Source organism: Lentinus tigrinus (assembly GCF_003813185.1).
Source record: "Lentinus tigrinus ALCF2SS1-7 unplaced genomic scaffold L226scaffold_42, whole genome shotgun sequence".
NCBI classification, from domain to species: Eukaryota; Fungi; Basidiomycota; class Agaricomycetes; order Polyporales; family Polyporaceae; genus Lentinus; species Lentinus tigrinus.
The window spans coordinates 108,077-126,060 of record NW_027137951.1 but is presented as its reverse complement, the minus strand read 5'-3'; the positions used below and the strand labels follow the sequence as shown (position 1 = coordinate 126,060).

Here is a 17,984-nt window from a genome sequence, read left to right as displayed (position 1 = left end):
TATCCATTGAAACTGAGCAGTGCGAGTTCGTCAAAGGTGACCATCTGCGGCTCGACAATGAACAAGGTTAGATGTATGATGTATCGCCCACAGATGGGTGGCCACTGGCCTAGGAAGATACGAGTCCAGCTTTCAGTTCCGCCGCGGCACCAAGTCGGAGGAATGTCCCCCCCCGGAGCTTAGCAGACCAGTGTAACACGAAGCTGACGGTAAAGCTGACGGTTGAGGTGCGGTCGGGATGCCGAACCAGAAGTAGACCGCAGTGAGCAGCTGCACAGGAACTTGCACAGGCAAGAAGATTCAGGGTATCTTACTTTCTATATGCCCCTGAAGTCCTCCCCGAGGGCAGTGTGGTGAGTAGAACGTGTATCATGATTGAACGCAGACACAATACATCGTACCGCACTGCTCGAGGAGGCCTGATGAGGATGCGTCGCCACCCATCGTCGATGTTTACCGTGACGACATCCGCCGAGTCCTTCCTGTTAGTGCGGCCATGCGACGGCACTCACATGAGATGCAGTCTCAATGTGAAGTCGGCCACGTCGCTTTAACTCCACCAATAGATGGAGTTGTAGAATCTAGACAAGGAACGAGTAGAGAGCGAAGTCCTCCTGCCAGGTGATGGGCCCGAAAGAATGTGAGCGCCAATCTTATCTTATCTTCCCGACTTACCTACATGGGCTGCAGCTCTTCCTCGCCAGGAGGGCAGTCCTCGGGCCGCTCAATCGCTTCATCGAAACCACCACGAGTCACCACAACACACGCAACATATACGTTTCTCTCCGTATCCAGTGGAATTGCAACAAAAAAGAGTGAGCTAACGGTACGAAGTGTTTCTGTGCAGCAATAGCGGGGAGATGAGCGCGCCAGGGAGGGAACACAGCTAGAGCTACGGGAGCCACGAGCAGCGACGGGGAGCACATGACGAGGGGGGCGTCGGAATGCGGGGGAGCTTACGCAACACCCTTGGAGGCCTCGCCGGCGTGGGCCTTGTCGGTGGTGATGTTCGTGGTGAGCTTTGTCCTGGGAACACGAGTGAATGGTCAGCTTCCGAATAGCACGCACATATCAAGGAGGCGGGAAGAAGGGATGGGGGAGAGGGCAGAAGGGAGAGGGCAGAAGGGGAAAGGAAAAAGTCGAAGTGAAAGCAGAAAAGAGATACGCACTGTTCCTCGGTAATCTTGTCCTCAATATCAGACGTATCATCGCCCGCCGCCTGCGCCTTCGCAAGCTTGATCTTCAGCACCTGCACCTCGCCCGTGAGCTTGAGCACCTTGTTCTGGATCTTGCCGTTCTGGAGCGCGTCCGCGTCCGCGCCCGACGCCGCGTCGATGGCCGGGTTGAAGTCGTCCGTCTCGGCAGACTCGGCGGCCTTGCGCATCGTCTCCATGTTCGTCGCGACGCTGTCGTCGAGCGTGGCGAGGTCGAGCCCCGCGAGCGGGTCGACGAAGACTGCGTTTGCCTTGGCCTCGGCGTCGCCGGCGGTGCCGTCGGAGATCTGGAAGTCGGCGTAGCTGGGGGAGAGCGTCAGCATCACCCCGTAGAACCGAAGACACGGCTGGGGCAGAAGGGAGTACTCACTCCTGAACAGCGAACGAGAAGCTGGAGCCGTCGGAGCCGCCAGTAGCGGCAGCGGTGGCCGTGGACGAAGCAGCAGACGAGGTAGCGGAAGCCTTGGCAGAAGCAGACGCCTTGGCAGTGGAAGATGCCTTCGCGGAGGACGAGGAGGCCTTCGCAGCGGCGTTGTTGGTACCAGAGCCGCCAGTCACGCCCTTCGAGGCCTGGCCGGCAGCGGCGACGTCGAGCTGGATGTTCTTCGTGAGCTTGGTCTGCTCCTCTGCGACCTTGTCCTCGAGGTCGGAGGTGTCGTCGCCCGACGCCTTCGCCTGGGCGATCTGCATCGCCGAATCGTCAGCCCCATGCCGCACCAGAAGCAAACGAGGAAGCGCGACCACGCACCTGGATGTTCAGAGCCTGAACCTCGCCAGTGAGCTTGAGGACCTTGTTCTGGATCTTGCCGTTCTGGAGGGCGTCAGCCTCGGCGCCAGAGGCGGCGTCGATCGCGGGGTTGAACTGCTCCGTCTCAGCAGACTCGGCAGCCTCGCGCATGGTCTGGACGGCGTCGAGGGTGTCCGAGTCGACAGTCGCGAGGTCGACCCCAGCGAAGGGGTCAACGAAGACGGCGTTGGCCTTGGCCTGCGCGTCTCCCGCAGTGCCGTCGGAGATCTGGAAGTCGGCGTAGCTGTGATGCGGAAGTCAGAAAATCGTTGGCTGGGTGCACTCGTGGAGAAGGCGTGGCTTACTCGAGGAGCTGGAACGCGCGACGGTTGATGCGGATGGGGGCAGCGATGGCGAGGCCACCGAGGGCGAGGAAAACGACAGAGGCTAGTCTGACCATGTTTGCAGATACTTTCAAAGAGGAGGCGAAAGCACTAGGCTGAGTGAATGAAGGACAAGCTGTTCTGGGAGGAGCTGGGAGAACGGCCGAGGACACAGACTAGCTGTGAAGTTGCTGTAGGAGAAACAACAGAGACAGACTAGCTGCAAGTGCAGAAGGAAGGAAAGGGCCTTCGAGACCGGACCACGAGGAAAGGAAAGTGGAGGAGAGAAAGAGTGGGGGCCGCCTCCGTGCGCTGGCCGCGTCTTATATACCGCGTGGAGGCTGGCGAGGTGATGTGTGCCAGTGATCGCCATCGAATCGAATCGCTGCCGTGCTCGTGCCACCTTGTCTGCTGGGTGCACACCGGGCTCCATGGGGCGAATGCGTGCCAAGCCCAGCGGAAGGGAATATTCTGACGTTCTGTTCCCGGCAACCCCTCGCAACGCCTCCCTCCAATCATCCACACTTGCCTTATCCAGCCACAAAGTGTTCATCCTCCATTAATTGAGCGCCTAAGAGCCCCCAGCGGGGCCCTGCGAGCCGGTCTCCCAGGGCAACAACCGGCGGCACGAAACGGCCCTGGTGAATGAGATCTGAGGGTCGGCACGGCAAATCGACGCGGGTAACGAACGTACGTGCGTGTTGTATTACTCCAAGTCTCCACAGGTGATGCTGAGAGTGGGCAGTAGAACGGGTTGTCATGGTCTGCACGTCAAGCAAGGCTTCACGGGCAAGAGGGCTGAGAACCTCCACTGGGAAGAGCAAGACAACGAGGTGCGTGAGCAACTGTAACACAATCGCCAGGCACAAGTCGGACCGTACCTTTACCGCCCTCACCCGCGATGCTCCGATTCCGTTCGGACATGACACTTGAGCTTGAGTACTGTACGGATGACCTCGCACATCATGATCCGGTGGGCAAGGATGGACCCGGGGCAGCTGGAAAGGGTGATGTTCAGAAAGAGGTGATGGTGGTAGGAGGTCAAGAGCGTGCAGGGGAACGGGCAAACGATACGCGCATATATAAATGACTTATACTTAGCACTACGCAGCGCAACCGAATAAGCCCTTGACGTCACTGCAGAAGACCCATCAAGTCGACATGTACAGCCCACATCGTACACATCCGATCACACATAGAATCATAAGTAATGGTCCACAATTCACAGGAAAAGGAGGATAGGGTGGAGGTATATAAACAAGCCTGAGCGTCCCGAACACGCCGCCGCCGCTGCGAACACAGTATCGTACACACAACCACACCTCAAACCGCACATATGCACACAGCACCTCACCCAAGTACCAGTCATCAATCCGCTTCACGCCTTCAGCTGGCCCCGCGACCGCGTCAGCACGACCGACCCCGCACCCACGAGCGCGAACAGAACCCAGAACGCCCACCTCTTCGCCGCGCCGCCTGTCGTGCCCGGCCGCGGAGGGAGCGAGGCCGAGATTGCCTTCATAGCCTTCATGTAGTCGGGCTGGGCAGCAAATACCGGTCAGCACCCTCGCTCGGGGCTCAAGCAGAAGGGGGAGGCAGACCTTGTACGGGGGGTAGCGGAACCCCATCGCGACCTTGTCGACCCTGCGAAGTGAGTGGGTGTGAGTGAGGTCACCTCATGCGGAAGCAGAGGATAGACATACCAGCTGGGATTCTTCAGCGACACGCGCCAGTGCGTGAACTGCTCGAAGCAGTGCTTCCCGGTGTAGTATCCGTCTACGCACGATGTCAATCGCTTGTCGAAACCAACATGGGCTTGCTGACTTACATCCGCTAGGACCGATGCCGCCAACAGGCAAGCCGGGCACTGCGACGCTCCATCAGCACTTTCGGTCCTTCGCGCGGCTTGCGTAGCCACGTACCTCCAGCAGTGATGACCGTCTCGTTGGTCACGGCTGCGCCGCTCTTCGTGTTACTGAACACTGCGGCGAACGCCAGGCAGTCAGGACAAGCGAACGAGCAGGAGGAGACGCATGTACACACCCTTCTCCTCGAACTTCGGGTCGTTCGAGAACACGTACACCGCGAGTGGATACTCCCTGCCATATCATCAGCATCCCTCTCACCCCTTGCCATAGCGCGGACACAACAACTTGAACGCACTTGGAGCGAATGATCGAGATCGCCTCATCGACATCCTTCACTGGCACAATCGGGAGGACGGGCCCAAAAATCTCCCTGTACGCACATGCATGAGTACCTGTGTGTCAAAGCAGCCGCGCCAACACGCACTCTCCCATCAACGAATCGTCCAGGGGCACGTCGCGCACGACCGTCGGCGCGATGTAGCGCTTCTCCACGTCGGACGCGCCGCCGAGGACGACGGTGCCCCGCGTCTCGTCGAGCAGCTTCTTGATGCGCTGCGTGTGCGCGGTGGAGACGATGCGCGAGAACGAGTCCGAGTTCTCGGGGCCGTCGGGGTAGAAGGACTTGTATCTGCGCCGTGTCGTTTGGTCCGGTCAGAGATCGAAAGCGGCGTTGGGAAGCTAGCGTGAGGGGGTGCTCACACTTTCTTCATCTCTTCGACGAGAGTGTCCTGCATATGTGCGGGGACGAGGACGTACTCAGGCGCAAGACAAATCTGGAGCACAGTTAGCGCTCTCGTAGGATGAGGGGATGACTCTGGGGGCGGGTGCGCACCTGGCCGGCATTCGAAAAGCGGCCCCACAGGATGCGCTTCGCAGCCAGTTGAATGTCCATCTTCGGGTCGATCGCGACCGGGTTCTTACCTGTATGTATTCCCGTCAGCACGCGTGATCCCTCTTGATTTGACGACATGGAGCTGATGGTGCCTACCTCCGAGTTCGAGGGTGATCGGTGTGAGATGCTTTGCAGCCGCAGCAGCGATGATGCGCCCGACACGTCCATTACCTGTGTATAGAACTAGGGTCCTCATTCAGCGAGTGCACGAGCGCGACCTCGGGGTACTCAATACGTACTGTGGTCCCATTGCAGTTCCAGCATCTACCAGTCATCAGAGCGTGTCAGCATCATCCCCCAAGTGCAGCGTATAAGCCTTGCTGACCTTTGTGGTCTCCGGGACGCCACCATTGATGACCGCGTACAGCTTGGGGTCGAGGTACTTGGGCAGCAGCTCCGCGAGCAGCTGGCTGAAAGCGGGCGTCTGCTCCGAAGGTTTTAACACGGCGGCGTTCCCAGCCGCAATCGCGCTGACCTGCAACATCATCAGCCGGCGCCTGCGCAAAAGAGAAAAGATTGAGAGATCGTACGAGCGGACTGAGGAGGAGGAAGGCGGGAAAGTTGAACGGGGCGATGATGAGGATGACGCCCTTGGGCTCGGCGACGAGCTTCGGGCCCATGGCGAACCAGTTGAACTGGAAGTCGACCTTCTGCGGCTTTGTCCACTTCTCGACGCTGTCGTACGCGCTCCGCACCTCGCTGTAGACTACCGAGAGATCCATGCTGGTATGCAAGAGCAACTCGTCAGTGATGCGAGTACTAGCGCGGCCGGGCAGGACGTACAGCTCGGTCTCCTGGTATGGGCGTCCGAGGTCGCTCTTGAATGCATCCTTGATGCGCTGCTCGTTGTCTTTGAGCATGTAACCCACTTGGGCGATCTGAGCCTTGCGGAAGGCGATGGACTTTGTACGGCCGGACGCGAATGCCTCGCGTGCAGTGGCATGAATCTGCATGAGGTGTCATCATGAGCTATGTACGAACGAACCAGCTAGCGCATGAGACGACGGACTTTTGGGATGTCGTCAATCTGAGTGTAAGTGAGCGTCGCCATGGTGTACGGTGTACTAGAGCCTGTTGACGGGGACGTGCAAGGTGGCCTGTTATATGCGCACTGTTAGTCCGTAAGCGACAGGGTTGTCAAACAGAACATACCCGGTATTCTCAATATGCTACGAAGGCTGCGGGGTCTTGCCGTCGGCGTACGTCACGTTCAATGTTGCGGCGCTGCATACGCGCCAACGCCGACAAATTCGGGAGCAGAGTTAGTTCCGGTACGTATCATAACATTCTGGTGGTTACCGTGCAAATTCCTCAGGCAAACGCTGGGCTGTGTGGGGTCTGCGATAGAGCACTTGGGGAGCAGCAGTCGTGAGCGGGGTGGGTAAATGGTTCTCGTTGGCACGGTTCCCGCGACGCCTTCTGGGGACCGGGGTCACGACTCAGGGTGCATCATTTTCACATGGCTCCTGATGGCACGTGAGCTACGCGTCAGTGCCGGCCCTGAAGCAGCGTGTCGCGTCGACGCGTCGCGGTGCAGTCGCTCCCATCCGCAGCCACAAATGTACCACGTACCGTGCGTGCGTCGCCAGAGGTTTGGGAGTGTTGCTGTATTCTGCACGCGCATATAGTCACTGTTATCAGCGGGAAATGGTCCTTGAGTGACAATCCGTTGAGTTCACAGCACTTTGGTCGAGATGTATGGCACGGAGGGATGTCGCAAGGCAATATCAGTATCAATAGGTTGCAGTCAGCCATGGTGGTGGCCCGGTGGGAGAGGAGAATATGATGGTGGGAGATGAGGAGGAGACAGAGGTCCGGTACCTGCGGCGAGGCTACTTATACGGGCGGACATCCTCATACGTCATAGATGACGTAGTAAATGTATGTAGGGTTAAGTTGGGCGTATAAATATGTACTGACCAGATACGTAGGAGTGGAAGCCGAGTAACAGTACAAGTGCTGAGTAGTGCTTGACAAGAATACAATTATAATGCATTATAATCTGGGATTAAATCATATTAGATATTACTTACTGGGCCGGCCGTAATCTAGGGTCACGGCATTAGGCACCATTATATTATGATTCCGTACACCTACAATACAATACGCCTCCGTAAGTAATTGTAACTAACTACGGCCGGCCGTGACCAGTAGTGAGCGGCGATTCATGGATCAAGGTCCCTCTGAGGGACCCGGGCATGCTTGGGTTCATGAACTCTCTTTGTGTATGTACTGGCGGCAACTTTTCATCATGTCCGCTCCCACCGCCGAAGTAGTACCATCAGTATAGGAGCAAAGCGCCCGCGTGCAAGTCGCCCTCAGCAACCTGAAGTCCCTCACTCCTGCTATCCCCGCCTCAGCACCACTTGGCTTAGAAGATGGACCAATCTCCCACCATTTCAAGAGCTGCAGGTTGACAGGACAGAGGGGGGAAGATGACGACGTCGAGTACCTGACCGGCATCTCAATTCACCCATTACATACAATTATATACGCGTACATTACTATTACATTCGATTATTATTAGTATCTTACTACTTACGTTTGAAGTGGTCGCGGATAATGATATGTATCATTACTTATCGGGATTTTGGCGTAAGTAATACTAATTGTCTACCCCTAGTGCTGAGACTTTACCGAGAGGAGTAAACCGCGGCGCTAGTGAGTAGAGCTGATAAGATTAGATTGGCGCCAGCCACTCTCGGGAGTCCGACATCCTTTCCAGTTAACCACCACAACCAAATGGAACCCTTGCAATGCTCATTCCTATCATATCTTTGAACTTGATCAGTGTTCTGTGAGTTCTGTGACTAGCTCTCAATGGCAGTCTCCAACGACCCAAGTAACGCGCGCGTTCACTATCAACCTCCAGATAAGCAAAGTTCCGGCAGGGCGAGAAGGTCGTCTTGCAGATGGAACCGAGTAAGAACGAGCCGATGGGCATGCACTGGGAGCTGGCCACTAAAACCGGCGGAGCGTAAGTGCAAACACTCTTGTTCAGTATCATCACTTTACCAGTGTGTGCTGTACAGGACAATTCATGCGCTCCTCCAGTCGGCTGTGCTGGTGCTCCAACGCCGTAAGTAGTGACAGTAACAAAGTACAGGGAAGCCAGTACATATCACAGTGGTAGTCTCTGCGACGAGCATTATTTTTGCACTCCGTCCGCATTGACGCTCTCCTCCCACTTGACATTGCTGGGAGCCTTGACAGCCCACTCGGCCTCCAGCTGGACCTTCTTGCCTGCTGGTACCACGCAAACCCACTCATACATGCCGTCCTTCTCTCCGCCCCGACCGTTCTCCACCTTCGACCACCGCACCTTAGCCTCCGTGACCTCACCCACGAGACCAACCGTCACCTCTTCTCGGTCCCGAGCCCGAGCGAGTCCATCGGGCTTGCCAAGCATGACCTTGATGTTCGCTTCCTCGTTGCCCAGCGGGATAGAATCGCGGATGACAAGGTTCGAGATGTCGAACGGGTGCCCATTCGTCGCCGTCGTGGTGATGGTACGCGTGGTAGTCTTGGTCCGCTCGGCAAAGCTGCGCTCCGGCTCTTGCTCCGTGCGCGACTTCCGGTTGTACGTGACGCGGAGAGCGGTGTCGATGCCGATGACGCAGTCGAAACTCTCGTTAACGCTGATGAGCTACATGCACAGTGGAGATTAGCGAACGTGCCAGTGTTGACAGACGACGGCGGGATACTCACATTCAAAGAAGTCTTCGTGACAAAGCTGTCGTCCATGAAGACGCTGACCGGCCCAGCGAGCAACTCGTACTCACTGGTGTTCTTGACAGTGCCCTCGATGAACGCAGAGGTGTTCTTGCACGGGACACACACATACTTGAGCTCCGCCGTGAAGTCGAGCATGGCAATCAACACCTTGTGTGCGACCCCATCGCTCGGGAGGGTGACAAGCCCATCGACGTGATAAGACAGCGACAGGGGACTACGGTCGACAGTGGTAGGTGGGCCGGAGATGGCATACTCGTCGTCGTCTACAAGGAGCTCCATGTCGTCGTCATCAGAGCTGGAAGCTTCGACGCCAAGGAACCTGGACATTGGTGGCTGCGTTTGCGACGGCGGAGGTGGGGTGGGAGTGACCTTAAGCGGTTCAATGACGGGGACTGAAAGACTGCGAAGCGCCTGCGAGTTCGCTGTGCTCAGGGTGAGCACCGTATCCGACCAGTCTTCTCCTGTGCTCTGCGTGATGTTCGCGCAGTATAGGAGCGATATCTCCGAGGAAGGCTTCCCCTCTGCCGTGCTGGCGTGTATGTCGTAATACGGCTGCCAGCTCACGCCAGCGACCACTACGAAGAAAAGTATCAGCACACAGGAATTATGCTTAGAAAACGCCGCCCACGTACGATACGTAAGCTGAAACGTGACCCTGCATGCACGCTTGGCGAGGATCGTAGCGACGACACGACCCGCGGTCTCCCCCGTGCTGGCGCTCTCGAGTCGCCAGAGCTCCTTCTTCAGGACCGCGATCGTCTGCTCGCAATCCATAACACTCTTCATCGCCCTCTTCTTCCGCTCCACAAACTTGTCCATCAAGGCGTCCATCTCCCTGGCAGTCGTCTCACTCGGGAGCGACTTGACAGCATTGTCCAGCATGTCGTATTCGCCCCGATGCACGTCTCGCTCCGCCTCCGCCGCCTTGATGGCCAACTTCAGCCTTTCCACCGCGTCGCCATTCTTCTTTGGGCGCGCGCCGGGAGCCCCAGAGAGCTTGGTGTCGCAGGAGATGTCGAAGACACGGGCGTCAGTGCCGAGCCCGTGGATACGAGGCGACTCCATATCCACGCGGCTCGACAAGCCTGTGATCTCAAGGACGTTTCTGCCTCCCTACGAATTCGAAGGCACGGCACGCCGTGAGCGGAAACATCCCCTGGCCCAGAGAGCGTATGTATGTACCTACCACCAGTTCGACCGTGAAGGTGCGCGTCAGCTCCGCTGTCGCCGATTGGAAGATCGTCACGGCCTTGACGGGGCTTTCGGCCGCATTGAGAAACTTCGTGGGAGACAACATGATGTTAGGGGGGTGGGAGGTAAGTTGGGTGGGGCTGGTGAGGCGAATGGAGGAACGTTATGTAGAATTCACTTCGATCATTAGAGTCATGAAGTGCGGCACCGCAATTGTATCATCTGCCTAGTCTTGCTGCGCTGTCGGTATTCATTAAAGCGTTCATCAGGAACGAGGCCTCAATGATGTCGGGATGCAGTGTCATGGGAGCTGTAGAGACATCTGTTGAGAACGAGGCGCGAAAGCGGATGTCAATGGAAAGGTGTAGTGAGCTAAGAACATGCGGGCACACGATGATAGCTCTTCGGTCGGCACCTTTATCACGCCCAAGCTTCTTCGGGCACACCCGGCCAGCAGCAGGAAGTGTCAACCATACGCACATCCAGGCTCGTCAAGCCCGACTCGTGAGCAAGAGGCGACTCCAAAGTCCCACAGGTCAATATGCCCGTGATCTCGGGCACGTATCGTCTATTGTAGACCTGCGCAAAACATGAGGAAAGCACGATGACGTGCCGCCAGAACGACTGTATAGTATGCATTACCTCCGCAACAGCGATGCTCCAATCCCGCCCCGGCCTGGACGAGTTAATATGACAAGAGAATCGGGAGGCAAGATTGACTCAATATCGATTCCAGCAGTAGCATCGACTCGCAATGTCAACAAGCACGCAAACCATGAAAACGCACCTCGAGTCATGGTGGTCGTACAATTTTCGACACAATAAAAACCCTGAATTAGGACTGATCGTACACAGCACTATCCCGCTCGATGCATCATGCGTTCTCTTCCAGCTCTTCCAATCGTGAGATCTGCCTGCGGAGCAGACGACTCACGGGTCAGCGTAATGGAGAAATCATAGGCAGATCACGTACCTGTCCCTCACAGCCTCCTGCCACCTCTGCAGCTTCGCAATCTCGTTCACTTGGAACCCAAAGATGCGTGGCCGGTACCTATCAGCCTTCAACGCCACACTCGCGGTGCTCATCCCCTCGCCAACGCCCTCTGCCTGAGCATCCTGCTCCTCCCGAACCCTCCTGCTCCGCCGGCTGCTATCAACGTCACCACTGCGCCCTGCTCCGCCGATCTCGACAGGACCGCTCTTCGGAGGTATGAGATTTGGGTATACAAGGAAGAGGAGGTGGGGGAAAGAGGTGCCGAAGTACGCGCCGTCGATAGAGCCGTGGCGGGAGGACTTGGGGGAGTAGATGTCTTCGCAACGACCGCAGTACAGCTTGACAGATTTCTCGTAAGGAACGTCGGTAAGGCCTACGGGGAGGAGTGGTTGGGATTGACAGAGCACGCGTGGGCAGCGTCCGAAGTCTGCGCGTTTGTACTTCTCGAGCTGGGCGCGACGGCGGGTTGGGTGGGGGTGCAAGAACAGCAAAGTTTGCGGAACGTACCATCTTAGCTAGACCGCGGGCCGTAACTATCCACCTCGCGTGAATCAAACCGTACAGGAGCCGCGCTTGGAGGTCAAGGTTCCCCCTGAGGTCGTCTTGGATCTCTTCGTCTACTTCAACAGAATGAGGCCAGGACGTCAGATGAGAGAGTCATATAGCGCACCTAGGTTATCCGTAATCATGTCCAACGCCTGGGCGTAGTGCTGCACCTCCGTGTTGAGACCCGTCAAGTTGAATCGGTCCAGGATGTAATCTTCCTCGACCTCGCAGAAGTACTCATTGCCCTTCGACGACAGGAACCATGAGATCCACTAGTATAATGTGAGATACGTTTTCGCGATTGCTATGGACAGTAGAAGTACCGAACTGGTCAAACGTCAGGACGTCTCACAAAGGCTCGAAAGTTGCCGCCACTCACTTCGAATAGTCGGAGCCAGATCCTGTAGATACTTCCTCCACTGCAAACATGGACCATTTTGAGTAAAACTATCGTGTTTTGATACCGTGGGATCAGTCGCATACTCACTGTTCAATCTAGAGCGGTCAGGGAGGTGGTGGTAGCAGGGAAAGAGCGTATTAGGCGGGAAGCAAGCAGGCGTCTAAGTCCATTACTGCTGGACTTACCCACCGGTAAGCAGAAATTATTTACACAACTTGACCCTCTTACTTATCTTCTTTTATGTTTTTAGTTACGCCAAATCAATCAAAGACTAGTGACGGAACATTGCATCGAGTTTCACATATTCCTTACCTCTTACCGCCACCTCTCCTGACCTTGAGGACCGTCGCGTAGGCTGCCAATGACAAGATAACACTCCACACACACGAGAAACGCGACGCATATGCTTGGGGACGCCGTGGTACAAATGCCATCCGACCTGCGACCGACCGCGGCTTTCGAGCTGGACTCGCCAGCGCAGCCAACGTACAGGCTGAAAGGCATTACAAGACTCACCGTGGATATACCATCTGCCTACAACCCTGAACGACGGGCAGAGAAACACCCGGCGCCGCGATGGAGAACTCCAGAGTTTATGCTGTACTACTTGGTATTCGTGATCGCGGTCCCACTCATGGTATGGATACCCTACCGGCTCAGCACGCGTGAGTACTTGTCATGTTCCAAGGGAAGATATGCTGGAACGCAATGAAACAGCGTCTCATCCCAATTATCCTTTCTACGAGAGCTCGCTTTCACCGGGATGGCTGTTCGGTCGACAAGTGGTGAGTAACCTCCCGTATTTGCACTCGCGTGGGTTCCGCGACCGTCCGCGAGGAATGCTGAACCGTATTGGCACAGGACAACAGCGACAGACAATACCGCTCGTTCCGAAACGGCATCCTTCCCTTGACTCTGCTCGCCAGCGCATTCCTGGGTCTCAAGTACCTGTATACCCTCGCTGCGCGCAAGATTCGCCCCTCGTCCGATGGTACTAATCTATACCTCGTCCCCTTCCTGGTCGCGTTCTCTACTGTGATGCTGTTGGCCCTGCACGGCTCGAGCGCCCTGAAAGTCTTCGCTATTCTATCCGGAAACTACGCCCTTGCGAAGGCATGCGGTGGATCCAAGGCAGGGCCCGTACTTACCTGGGTCTTCAACGCGCTGGTGTTGTTCGGCAACGAACGATACTCTGGATACAGGTACGCGGGCCTCCATCCGTCGCTGGCGGCTATGGTACGTCTCTGTGTCCCGTCGACCGACCTCGCTGACCTGACCAGTCCGTCCACTTAGGATGAGTGGGAAGGAATATATCCTCGGTGGCATGTCAGCTTCAATATCACTATGCTACGGCTTGTCTCGTTCAGCATGGACTACTACTGGGCGTGCAACCGTGCGGGACTGCCTGACGTGAGTGTGCCTAGCTCGCGGATAGAACGAGAGCTGACTGGGCCTACAGACAGGCGGCCCGCTGCCAGAAAAGTTGCGATCGCGCGTGAACCACAATCTGGACATGTACTCGTACATGAACTACATTGCATACGTGATCTATCCGCTGCTGTATATCGCAGGGCCTATCATGACGTTCAACGACTTCGTGTGGCAGGTGAGCTTTTGCCTAATCAGCGCGGCACTCTTGCTCATGGATCATACCCACAGCTCCGCAGACCAGTACCACTAAGCTGGCAGGCTGTACTTCGCTATCTCATACGCTTCGTCGTGTGCATCATGACGCTCGAGTTCATCCTGCACTTCATGTACGTCGTCGCGATCAAGGACCGGAAGGCATGGTTGGGGTACTCCGCCGCCGAGCTCTGCATGGTCGGCTTCTGGAACCTCATCGTCGTCTGGCTCAAGGTGCGCCTCTCGCTCTCACTGCATTTCCTCATCTGACCCTTACCTAACAGCTCCTCGTCCCATGGCGATTCTTCCGCCTCTGGGCACTCGCAGACGGCATGGACCCGCCAGAGAACATGGTGCGATGCATGGCAAACAACTACTCCGCGCTCGGCTTCTGGCGCGCGTGGCATCGCAGCTACAACCTCTGGATCATCCGCTACATCTACGTGCCGCTGGGGGGTACGAGGAACCGGCTGCTGACGAGCGTGCTCATCTTCACGTTCGTTGCGCTCTGGCACGACCTCTCGTTCAAGCTCCTTGCGTGGGGTTGGCTCGTCAGTCTATTTATCGTCCCCGAAGTCGCTGCGCGGTACTTCTTCCCATCATCGCAGGTGAGTCGTCTTCCGGGTAATTTGTTCTCGGATTCTGGATTCCAAACCGTCCGTCAACTCTGACTTACTACGTTGTTGATGGGTGCTGGGGCTTGTGCTGACAACGATTTGGTTCACTCAGTTCGGCGACAAGCCATGGTATAGGCACGTCTGCGCTGTTGGTGCGGTGCTCAATATTCTAATGATGATGACCGCCAACTTGGTCGGGTTCGTCATCGGCACCGACGGGATCAAGTACATGATCCGCCAGGTTGTGGACAGCTGGCAGGGTATTCAGTTCCTGCTTGTCGCGTGCGCCTGTCTCTTCGTCGGCGTCCAGGTTATGTTCGAGTATCGGTGAGTAGTATTACCACTCAGATTTCGATGCACACTCACGTATCTCAGGGAGGAGGAGGCACGGCAGGGGATATATCGTCGTTGTTGAGAACGTCGTCATGAGGGTGGATGGACGTAACTTATCTTTAGTACTGCGGTCTCCATTGGTTATGGTATCTTAACATCGGGTTAATACGGACGAACTTCCGCGCAACATCCATGAGCTTTGCCATCGCTCTACTGAGAATGATTCCCTGTGTATATTCCACAAATATATGTGTAGTCTGTGTTCCCAGTAGTCAAGAGCACCGCGGTCGCGGCCAACATGCGCCGCGAGGGCGCGGGCGGCTGACTAGACTCTCGTCCTTTCTACCATCATCATCTCGTCCACCCCCGCCGTTCCTTGTTTTCTCTATCTTTTTCGATAACTATAACCTCACCATGTCGACCGAATATCAGTACGAACGCCTCCCAACGACCGACGAGAAGCGCAGATATCCTCGCCAGGAGCCCACGAGCGATGTCCGCGAACTGCACCGTCGGCTCGCGCAGGACCCGCGGTTCAACCCACCCACGCCGTCGGCGTGGAAGCGCATTGCGCTCATCGTGTTCTTGTTTGTGCTGCTGTGGGGCGGGTATAAGCTGCGCCTCAACGCCATCCAGCAGACCGGGGAGAAGGTTGTGCACGCTCAAAGGTACGTTGCTATGTTGCTGTCTCGAGCTGTAGGAGGCGGTTCACTGAACAACTAGGTCATTGTGATGCGGGAATTGCGGTCCTCGACGTGTAGGTACTCGAAGGACTTCAAGTTCCGTCCTGCCGCGAGCCCTATCATCACGGAGAAGCTGAAGGATGGACGTACACGGTTGCGGGGTGCTGCCCCCACCTTCCGGTGAAGGTGCGTGCACTACACAAGCGTATCTTGTTTTCTACTCATGATATTGATTAACTGTACAGGATACCTCCAGTAGCAATCACCCTTTCAGGATCGCGGACACTCGGATTTGGTCTATCTTGACTTATTACCCCCTACCTCTATTCACACCCAGTACGCCTGCTTCTGCTGTCCTTATATTATCATGCTTTCGATCGGTAGCACTGTGGCCCCCTAATGCAACTCCCTACCATTGCGAAGTCTTCAATGGGTTCGTGCTCATGAAGATGTTTTCCGGAAGTCCTCAGTCTGTAACTTCATCAACCTACTTGAGACGTAGCTATGTATAGAGATATAGTGTCTGAGTGATACTGAATCGCTGTGTTCTTTTACGCCAACAGTGACTCGCTCACAATGGTCAGGATCTTTCATTTAACATTGCGCGCTACCTTCCTGGAGGGTATAGGGTGGTGAGTTATCACCACGTTGTGTGTTTACCGCCCGCTGACTTCGGCTGCAGAGACTTCCTCCCACTGCGTAACGGCTGGTCCCCTGGCAGTCCACTCCGCCTGCAAGGTGACCTGATCGCCAGCAGGGATGCCACAGACCCACTCGTACAGCCCGTCTTTCTCCCCTCCTCTACCATCCTTGACTGCCGTCCAACGGACCTTGACGTCCTTCAAGTCGCTACCGGTGCTCACGGAGACTACCTCACCCTCCTTGGCCGCACTCAGTCCCTCCGGCTTCTGAAGCGTCACTTTGATCTTCGCATCCTCGTCTCCGAGCGGGACGGCGTCGCGGACAATGATCCCAGTGATGTCTACTGTATGGCCATTCATCACCGTGGTGGTCAGTGTCCGGATATCCGTCTTCGAAGGGTCGACGAAGTTGCGAATGACGTCCTGCTCTGTGCGCGACTGCTGCGTGTACGAGACCTTGAGGGCGGTATCCACCCCGAGGACACATACGAAGTCCTCACCCACGTTGACAAGCTGCATCAGGACATCTCAGTCCGTATCCTCACTCTGAATCCAGAACGACCACGCACCTGAAGTGACGTCTTCGTAACGAAACCATTATCCACGAAGACGTTGACAGGCCCCGCGAGAAGTTGGTACTCGCTGGTGTTCTCAATGCTCGCCTCGATGAACATCGATGTTTCCTTCCGCGGGACGCAGACATACTGCAAGTCCGCCATAAATTCAAGAACCGCGATAGAAATCCTGTGTCCGAGGCCGTCGCTGGGAAGTGACACTGGCCCGTCGACTCGATAGGAGAGGGATAACGGGTTACGCTTAACCGCAGGCACCTGAGCCCCCGCGCTCTGCGCCGTCACTGCGGCAGGGTCGGGCCTGCCATTGTCATCGTACGTTCTACGTTCGTGAGGGCTTGCCGGCGATGGAGTCCGACTCCGCCTAGCCCTTTCGCGTCCTGCGTATACGGGTGACCTCGAGCGTTGATAGTATGTGCGCCCGTACATAGGGGACCGCGAGCGGTATCTTCTGTCGTTGGGTTCCGAGCGGAAACGTGCAGATTTGGGAGATGGGACCATCACGACTGGGGATATCTTCAGCGGATCCGCGGAGGGTATGGAGAGGCTTTCTAGGGTCTGGGAGTTCGCGGTGCTCAAGGTGAGGCTTGCGTCTGTCCAGTCTTCTCCTGTAAACTGAGCAATGCTTGCAGAGTAGTGTAGGGTCACTGAAGAAGATGTTTGGCCATCACCGGTTGTGGTGGCACGAAGGTCGTAGGAAGGCGTCCAGCTGACACCGGTCACCACTGTAAACCAAGTCAGCAATTGAAGACTAGCGCTACACGTCGAACCGAACGCTCACGGTACGACAACAGGACCTCGACCTCGCCCTCATGCTTGGCCCCAATGGTCGCAGAGACGGTTCCGGTCGTGGTCCCCTTCCGCCCTTTTCCCAGGAGGGATATCTCGCGCTCAAGCTTCGCGATTTCACGGTCCGCGTCCAAGATGATCTTCGTAGCACGGCGCTTGCGCACCAAAATGCTTTCCATGAAGCTTTCGAGCTCTGCGCCTGCTTTCGCTGCCAATGGTAGACGCATCGCCTCGTTCAGCGAATCGTACTCTTCCCGCTGAATCTTCCGCTCTGCAACGAGCTCCTCCTTCTTCGCATGAAGCTCTTCTTCTTTGGCGTTGAGGCCGACCAAGGAGGGGCGCGTAACGTCGCAACACAGGTCGAACACGCTGGCGCCCTCTGCATGGATCCTAGGAGACGCTTGGTCGATGTTGCTAGACAATCCGGAGACTTGAATGACGTTTCGACCGCCCTGACCGCAAGATGTGTTCAATCCTAGCCTTCCAGATATTCAAGGGCACTCAACTCACCTGGAGTTTGACCTTGAACCCACGCGTCACTTCGGCGGTTGATGACTGGAATATGACCACCGACTTAACGGGGTGATTTGCGGCCTCGAGCTGGACAGTCTTGGAGAGCATGGGGACTTAGAATGTCCCAGGCGGGTCCCGAAGAGAGAAGACTGCTGAAGCACTTGTAAATGATGTCTGGAAGATGGGGAATCTAGTGTGCTCACCACGGGGATATATCGGAGCAGCTCTATCTCGCAGGGAGTGGAAGACAACAACCATTGTGC

At 56.3% G+C, this 17,984-nt stretch overlaps 8 protein-coding genes across 8 annotated transcripts; 2 read left to right on the top strand and 6 right to left on the bottom strand.

Moving 5' to 3' along the window:
* Positions 1-956: 956 nt before the first annotated feature.
* Positions 957-2,401, bottom strand: L226DRAFT_575211 (uncharacterized protein; the record flags this gene model as incomplete). Its single annotated transcript, XM_067685166.1, has 5 exons — positions 957-1,026; positions 1,170-1,517; positions 1,585-1,898; positions 1,963-2,245; positions 2,307-2,401. 5 exons carry the CDS (start codon positions 2,399-2,401, stop codon positions 957-959), a joined length of 1,110 nt encoding a protein of 369 aa, XP_067530492.1.
* A 1,301-nt stretch (positions 2,402-3,702) lies between these two features.
* L226DRAFT_547955 (aldehyde dehydrogenase) lies at positions 3,703-6,037 on the bottom strand (the record flags this gene model as incomplete). The annotated part of the gene is made up of 14 exons (XM_067682544.1): positions 3,703-3,864; positions 3,926-3,968; positions 4,028-4,100; positions 4,247-4,306; positions 4,368-4,423; positions 4,488-4,562; positions 4,617-4,820; positions 4,892-4,965; positions 5,025-5,113; positions 5,181-5,267; positions 5,324-5,348; positions 5,410-5,559; positions 5,615-5,807; positions 5,868-6,037. 14 exons carry the CDS (start codon positions 6,035-6,037, stop codon positions 3,703-3,705), a joined length of 1,461 nt encoding a protein of 486 aa, XP_067530491.1.
* A 395-nt stretch (positions 6,038-6,432) lies between these two features.
* Positions 6,433-6,880, bottom strand: L226DRAFT_263066 (uncharacterized protein). The gene has a single exon (XM_067673389.1). The coding sequence runs from the start codon at positions 6,837-6,839 to the stop codon at positions 6,573-6,575; it is 267 nt and encodes an 88-aa protein (XP_067530490.1). The 5' UTR covers positions 6,840-6,880; the 3' UTR covers positions 6,433-6,572.
* A 1,211-nt stretch (positions 6,881-8,091) lies between these two features.
* L226DRAFT_493613 (uncharacterized protein) lies at positions 8,092-10,373 on the bottom strand. Its single transcript, XM_067677449.1, has 4 exons — positions 10,006-10,373; positions 9,452-9,932; positions 8,793-9,394; positions 8,092-8,730 (listed from the first exon to the last, which is right to left on the bottom strand). The coding sequence occupies exons 1-4, from the start codon at positions 10,114-10,116 to the stop codon at positions 8,233-8,235; spliced, it is 1,692 nt and encodes a 563-aa protein (XP_067530489.1). The 5' UTR covers positions 10,117-10,373; the 3' UTR covers positions 8,092-8,232.
* A 302-nt stretch (positions 10,374-10,675) lies between these two features.
* Positions 10,676-11,986, bottom strand: L226DRAFT_554990 (uncharacterized protein; the record flags this gene model as incomplete). Its single annotated transcript, XM_067683029.1, has 5 exons — positions 10,676-10,924; positions 10,984-11,453; positions 11,512-11,624; positions 11,675-11,822; positions 11,930-11,986. The coding sequence occupies 5 exons, from the start codon at positions 11,984-11,986 to the stop codon at positions 10,885-10,887; spliced, it is 828 nt and encodes a 275-aa protein (XP_067530488.1). The 3' UTR covers positions 10,676-10,884.
* Positions 11,987-12,268: 282 nt separating this feature from the next.
* L226DRAFT_493605 (MBOAT-domain-containing protein) lies at positions 12,269-14,842 on the top strand. Its single transcript, XM_067677448.1, has 9 exons — positions 12,269-12,615; positions 12,668-12,735; positions 12,812-13,186; positions 13,244-13,360; positions 13,410-13,556; positions 13,610-13,807; positions 13,858-14,181; positions 14,303-14,517; positions 14,566-14,842. The coding sequence occupies exons 1-9, from the start codon at positions 12,354-12,356 to the stop codon at positions 14,603-14,605; spliced, it is 1,746 nt and encodes a 581-aa protein (XP_067530487.1). The 5' UTR covers positions 12,269-12,353; the 3' UTR covers positions 14,606-14,842.
* A 95-nt stretch (positions 14,843-14,937) lies between these two features.
* L226DRAFT_470955 (uncharacterized protein) lies at positions 14,938-15,390 on the top strand (the record flags this gene model as incomplete). Its single annotated transcript, XM_067676347.1, has 2 exons — positions 14,938-15,191; positions 15,285-15,390. The coding sequence occupies 2 exons, from the start codon at positions 14,938-14,940 to the stop codon at positions 15,388-15,390; spliced, it is 360 nt and encodes a 119-aa protein (XP_067530486.1).
* A 400-nt stretch (positions 15,391-15,790) lies between these two features.
* Positions 15,791-17,957, bottom strand: L226DRAFT_539362 (uncharacterized protein). The gene is made up of 5 exons (XM_067681669.1): positions 17,925-17,957; positions 17,719-17,873; positions 17,201-17,660; positions 16,417-17,144; positions 15,791-16,360 (listed from the first exon to the last, which is right to left on the bottom strand). The coding sequence occupies exons 2-5, from the start codon at positions 17,827-17,829 to the stop codon at positions 15,863-15,865; spliced, it is 1,797 nt and encodes a 598-aa protein (XP_067530485.1). The 5' UTR covers positions 17,830-17,873; positions 17,925-17,957; the 3' UTR covers positions 15,791-15,862.
* Between the last annotated feature and the right edge of the window lie 27 nt (positions 17,958-17,984).